The sequence below is a fragment of the Camelina sativa genome, chromosome 16, assembly GCF_000633955.1.
Source record: "Camelina sativa cultivar DH55 chromosome 16, Cs, whole genome shotgun sequence".
NCBI lineage: Eukaryota > Viridiplantae > Streptophyta > Magnoliopsida > Brassicales > Brassicaceae > Camelina > Camelina sativa.
Window position 1 is genome coordinate 22,306,024 of NC_025700.1, and position 6,957 is coordinate 22,312,980.

A 6,957-nucleotide genomic window follows, 5' to 3' on the forward strand; every position below is an offset into this window, starting at 1 on the left:
TTATGAATAATAATATCGGCTTACAACTCGGGTGTTTCCACCATCTACATCGGTCTTGTTCCCGATCAAAACAAAGGGAAATGTCTCAGGTTCCATTGGATTTGCCTAGAAGATATTAAAAAATGGAACCGAAGCGGTTAAAAATTTCGTGGTAAATGTAACTTCTTGAACAAGAAAAGAAACTTTAGGGTTAAAACCTGTTTAAGGAACTCGGTGTGCCAGTTCTTGAGAGTTTCGAAAGATTTGAGATTGTTCACGTCGTACACAAGAACGCAACAATCAGCACCTCTATAGAACGCAGCTCCTAGACTCTGAAACCTCTCTTGTCCTGCAGTATCCCATATCTGAAGGAAAAAAACAGAGTCTCATACGATTTCAGCATCGAAGAATGATTAATCGTAAAACAAATTGATTTATTTAGTTACCTGTAAAGTGACAGATTTTTCTTCTATATGAAGCTCCTTGGTGACGAAATCTGCTCCGATCGTGGCCTTATATTGCTTGTTAAATTTCTTGTACACGTATCTTAAGTCACAAGTTAAGGTTACCGCAGAAACACAGATCTAATACAGAGACTTAACTAAAAAAAACAAACCGAAATGTTTTGAACTAATCAATAAGTTTTGTGGTGGGTTTTTTACAAGGATACTGATTCATCAATGAAGTTTTGCCTACCCTGCATATATAAATAAAGATTTAGAACAAAAAAAAACATAAAAATAAATAAACCCTCGATTAGTATCCAAGGTTATCAAGAACAAGATCGTTTAGGAAATCTGAGAAATTAATTACCCGCTATCTCCAAGAACAATGACCTTAAGCAATGTTCTATTCTTCAAAGGATCCATTGTCAAGAAAAGCTCAAGAATCTACGAGATTGTTCTTGTTTTTGTTGTTGTTGGAAAAGTTTCTTTCTGGTTTTTGGACTGAGACAAAAAAGTCTACGAGAGATCGGGTCTTGATAATCTTTCTTCTTCTTCTGTCTTGTGGGAGAAAAGGAAAAAAAGGGAAACGGACAAAAGAAAAGAAGAAGTGATCACGTGTTATGATATTGGATTGATGTGAGAAGAAGCCATGTGAATCCTTTGCCAACTAAAAGCAAAATAGTTAGGCCAAGCCAGCGAATACGAACCCGAATCTAAAACTCTCTAGACCTTTTCTTTAATTTAATTGTTATTGACAAGAAAAAATAGTTTTCAGTATTTTTCTTTTATTTTCCATTTCAATCATTAGTTTTACAGGAGAATTGAGTTGTCTTTTGTTTTTCTGACAATTTTCATTGAACTGTGTCTATATTTGGTCGCTGAGTCATTAGTAATTAGCTCATGATTGGCAAAATATAATATTTCTTTTTGGTTAAAAATTGTAAACAAAAAAAATAGTATATGAATTTTTGTTTATGGCTCTTTCGCTGTGAATTAAAAGTCAATGAATATGTGTGTGGACAACTCGCTTATATAGTAGTAGATTAATAACCCAATAATAACATTCATATGAGATGTCAAAGTTTCTAAATTATATTTTTTTCAGCTATTTGGTAAAAAAATAAAAATAATGTCAAATCATATGATGATCAACTTTGTCATTTTCTTTTTCTTTATGACTAACAAGATAATCTAAGCCAGTGGGAAAATTGTGTAAATTTCTAACTAGTATATAATTTTTGTGATATTTACCAGATATAAGAAACGAAATAGATAATTAACAGGTGTTTGTTTGCCCAAAAAAAACAAGATAATGAAAAAGTATGAAGAAATAGAAAGCAGATATTAGATAATGGAGATGTCATTTTGACATTTATTGATAAGGTGTCGACCAGATCGTGCTTGCCTTCACAATATCTCATAACTGCATTTGGTGGTTGTTGACATGACAAATCATGTAGCTGTCAAAACATATAAATTTTTCTAGTATATGATGATAAATTAATAATCTAAGAGCAAGGCCAATGGAGGTTCAAATTTGGAGGTTCATAAACACTGTTTGATTTTTTTTATAAATTAATTATGTAGTGTTTTAAATTCTAAGAACCGATCTTTTAATTAAATTATATCCTCCAATGGTAGTATATAATTATGGGTCTCTTATTTTGAAAATATTGTTGCTACCTAAATGACACAAATGGGATTACATCAGCTACATTCCAAAAACTAAACCAAAACCGAGAAGTGTTCGTTTGTGTTGTTGTTAAGAGAAGGGATTTTTTCCTTTGCTTCATTGTTGGTTTATGGGCTTGAGGATGTCAATCTCCTTGGCTTGTATCTACAATTGGTGAAGAAAAAAAAAGTTATAAAGACTGGGAAGGGCACCAAAAAGATATGTTCATAGTCTACTTTGAGAAGAGAAGAAAAAGCAGACCTCGGATAACCTTTGGCCAGGTAGCATCAAACACTCTTCAGTTAACTGCGACATGGCAGAGTCAGCTGCCTTTGTGGTCCCAAAAATCACAAGAGCCCTGCATGATTGGGTAAATGCAGTTTAATTTGTTGCCATTGACATTTTTTAAAAAACATTATCAGCTAACAAATAGCAAACAGGTAGGTGTAAATATACACATATACCACAATGTGGGCTAGACATGAGACTAGAAGGGATCATCTTAGCATCAACTCCTTAATAGAAAGCATGCCAACAAAGTTCCTAAATTGAACAAAAAGGAAAAGGCGAGTGTTATATAATTTACAGGGTTTGTAGAATGATTGCTAACTCTTCGTGTCTTTGTAGGTGACATTGCATTGCCAACACCAACTAAGAATCAGAAAATGTTGTACTTAAAAACAATTCTCAAAAATATGGCAACACATGTATACACAAAGACAACAGGTTTCCACTAAAAAATTGGCATTGAGTGAGATTCATAGCATGCCCTTATCTTGAATTAAATTGCACCTTTGGATCAACCACAAAAAAAATACCCACATCTGTTTAAAGCATCACTTATCAATCATGGGCATCACTTTAAACTGGAAGAACACATAAACACCAAATCTTTTCTGCTTCCTCCTAATCAAACATTAAAAAGACAACTTCTACCAAAAATATGGATCATATCGGAACACATCCACCCGAAGAACCCAAATTTTTCAACAAACATCAATTAACCCTAAATTGTGATCCTAAATCAAATAAACCCTAATCATAAAACACTAATCGGGATTATAGTCTATTGTATTGAGAAACTTACCCTCTGATTCCAATTGATTCAATCTCTTCCGATTGAGTCAACTCCAAACACAAATCACCGTTTCGGGACTTCAATGGTGAGAGAAAGAGAAAGAGAGGAAAAGAAATAAAATTAGATCGACCCAATTTTTTTTTTCCTTTTTCTATTATTTTGTTTGTCCAATAGAACGACGACACGTATCGCCTCTTAGATCAAAATTGGGTATAATATATAAGAAGCTCTCTTATCCTTTTTTTTTTCTTCTGATTTATTTTTTTCTCCCAAAACACTAACAATCCCTATATGAACCTCCCGTTGGAGAAGGTCTAAGGAGGAGGGGGAGAATAGTATAAGCTCCTTTTCTTCTCTCAACATGCCAATGGTCACAATACATCATAATTAATAATAATTATTATTATTAATAGAAACCACTAAATCAGAATCCAGTTTCTATAGAATGTTTTTTTTTTGTAATTTAGGGGTTTCAGAAACAAAATAGTGTAGCTGATGCCAAAAAAAAAAAAAAAAATACATGCAAAATTTTATGACAAATGGCTTTTACAGTAGTTAGTAATTTTAATGGTTATACTTAAAATTAAATTATGTTGGTTTTCAGGTTTAAAAAATTATATTCCAAAACAAATTCTATATACCCAAGATTTTTTAATCTTGCCGTTTTAATTATATGATAAGAAAAAAATGAAAGCAAACAATTGGTAAGAGATCAATGAGGTAATAAATTTCGTTTAGTAAATTTTTTGTTATAATGTTTTTTTATTAAAAATAAAAAAATAGGAATTTACATGAGGAAAAAATAAATAAATGAGGAGTGCTTACCACAGCATTAGACATTCCATCTAGTAAGTCACGAGCAATAAAGTAACATTACCCGTGAGAGTGAGTGAGTCTCCAGGCCACAACGGAAGGGGTTATATACCCATGCCGTGATCATGGGTGAAGAGTTTTCGCATGACAAGTGTTTCGAGTCACTCGGTTTTTGATTCTGCTGGGAGTCTTTTGCGTGAGTACTTATTCCAGTGTCTCCTCGCATGAGCAACTATCAATTGTTCATGAAACAGAACGTAGCAATATCATCTTCACCATCAAAAAGATTAGAAGGTATGCAATATTATTCTTGTTGATCAGAAGAAGAGAGATTTAGGGGGGGGGGGGGGTATTCATTTGAAGGGATTTATAAAAAATATTACAAATTCTATATTATTTAATTATAGATTTTAAAATCTCTAATGAAATCTAGTGTTCAAAATACTAATGATTCAAAAGTATATCTTAAAATCCACAATTATTGAAACAATTTGTGGATTTGATTTTCAATGATTTTGAAGGATTCAAGAAGATTTTTTAGTTCAAAATATATAAATCCAAATCTCATGGTTTATGTGGGATTTTACAATAAATCATATCAATTTTCCAAAAATTATTAAAACATATAAAAAGAGAGAGGGAGTTATTGGTTCTATGATTTCAATGGATTTAGAAATACAAACAAAATCGTATGTTATTCAATCATTGATTTCAAAATACTTATCAAAATTATGTGTTATTGGTTTTATGATTTATAAATACTTGTTAAAATCTCATGTTATTCATTTAATGATTTGTTTTTCGATTTCAAAATCCACATTATATTTTAAATGGATTTGAATGGATTTGAAAGTGAAAAAATAGAAGGATTCAAATCAAATGATAAAACATGTTGTTTCAGAATCTATGTATATTAATTTTCACAATTTGACAATTCTATATAAATATACAATCATTTATTTTTTACTAGTTTAAATACCCTTTAAAAATAGGGCAATTGTCATAAATACCACTAAAATAGGTTTTTATTCCAAAAATACCACAATTTAGTTTTCTTCCCAAAAATACCACTAAAATGTATTTTTTTTTCCAAAATACCACATAATTGAACTAAAGTTCTAATACTAAAAACTAATTCCTAAATTCTAAATATTAAACCTTACCCCTAAAAACTATACCCTAAAACTAAATGTGTCAACCCAAATCTAAAAACAAAAATTCTACATCCTTAAAAATTAATTTTTTGTGTTTGTGGTATTTTTGGAAAAAAAATTAAAATATGGTATTTTTGGAAAAAAAACTAAAATGTGGTTTTTTTTGTAAAAAAAAACTTTTTTTAGTGGTATTTAAAGGAATTTCTTTTAAAAATATCTTAGACCAAGTAAAAAAAGATAAAGTTAAATTTTTGCCTCAATCACGGTTAAGATTTCTATGAGATAAAATAATATAGTTTGCTCCAACTTATATGTTAGAAAAGTGTGCACACATCATTACGCAACAAAACACATGGTGGTAACGTTGCCTTGAGGAACATAAGACATGTTCAGAGAAACAAAATATTATAAGCAAAAATTCACTAAGATGATAAATCTCACGGTAAGTTTGTAACACAAAGCGGTACAAGATTTTTATTTTTTAACGGATAAAAGGACTGGTTAGTGCCTAGTGGTATATAAGTCTGTACGAACTACGTAGTGTACCAGGTAAAAAGCGTGGTACAAAAATGTTAAAAATACCTTTTTGTATAATTTTTTATACTGTTTTAATGATTAATTACAGCAAAAGCGATACGTTGTTACCAATCGCAACTAATTAGTGTTTGCATAGTTTCGTACCTTATCCTAATGATTGTGATTGAAAAACATTTTTGCCGCTAATAAGATGTTGATGAACCAAAGACACATTAAGGGTGTCACTCCCTGAAGTTGAAAAGATGACCGAATTAATTTCAGATCAAACACATTGTTCCAACCTTCCACAAATCTTTGGAGTACATTACATAATAAAACGTTAATTACCAAACTTTCTCAAGAGTAGATACATAAGTCATTTTTGTTCCAGATGAAAGTTTTGATTCATATAAGAAAATAAAAGGTATAGATGATTAGATTAATACAATTCATGTCATGTCACGTAGACAACTAGTAAATATTAATATCTAGAAAACAAATGATATTGCATGATGTATATATCGTTGGTAATTTTCTTGGTTGATTGCCTTATAAGTTTAAAATGCAGAAAAAAATACAGATAAACTTTAACTAATTGTTTTGGTTTTCAGCTCTAGTATGACAAAATATAGCTTCTTTTTTTACCTCGATAAAATATCACTTAAAGACGGTTGAGGCAACCATATATATGCCTATAGCCTTTTTAGGTTTTATGTCAAATATGGGTAAAAGGTCCATCTAGTTAAAAATAAATTCATAGGAACTTTTTTTTTTTAAGTTAACAAAATAATTTAAACTAAAAATGACTGAAACATATTTAAATTGGGTAAAACAGGTTAAATAATCAATATTGATGGATACATACATTTAAAATCCGTTGAAACATGGTATAGCCGTATAGGAGAGGATTTAAATTTATTTTGTGGGTTTCAACAGGCAAATATTTTCGATAGCCTGAAAATTTATTAAATTATTATTTTTTTAGATTTTTTTTATTTTTAATTCTAATTTTTAAAGAAACTTTAAGTTCTGAAAAAAGAAAAAAAAAAGAAACTTTAAGTTTAGTGCTTTAACGGCTACCAATTGGTACCTTACCGATATTTTGAAGTTTGGATTTAAAAAATTTCGAATACTACTAACAAATGGTTTTAAATTATATATTTTGAATGAATCCGTCAGATATTTTTTAAACAAATTCAATAAATTTTTAGTAGTTATTTTAAATTACTGAATCCGTTTGTCAGAGACTCAGAAATTCGAAGTCAGAAAATATGTGTTTCTTGTAGCACATTAAAGAGG

At 30.2% G+C, this 6,957-nt stretch overlaps 1 protein-coding gene across 1 annotated transcript in view; it reads right to left on the bottom strand.

The window, feature by feature from the left end:
- LOC104751841 (ras-related protein RABG2-like) overlaps nt 1–1,122 on the bottom strand; it is a 2,010-nt gene extending 888 nt beyond the window's left edge. The window contains exons 1-5 of the mRNA XM_010473887.2: nt 793–1,122; nt 650–676; nt 426–525; nt 198–344; nt 25–105 (exon numbers count right to left, since the gene is read on the bottom strand). Coding sequence (XP_010472189.1) covers nt 25–105; nt 198–344; nt 426–525; nt 650–676; nt 793–848 — 411 coding nt within the window. The 5' untranslated portion in view covers nt 849–1,122. The remainder of the gene's footprint in view (nt 1–24; nt 106–197; nt 345–425; nt 526–649; nt 677–792) is intronic.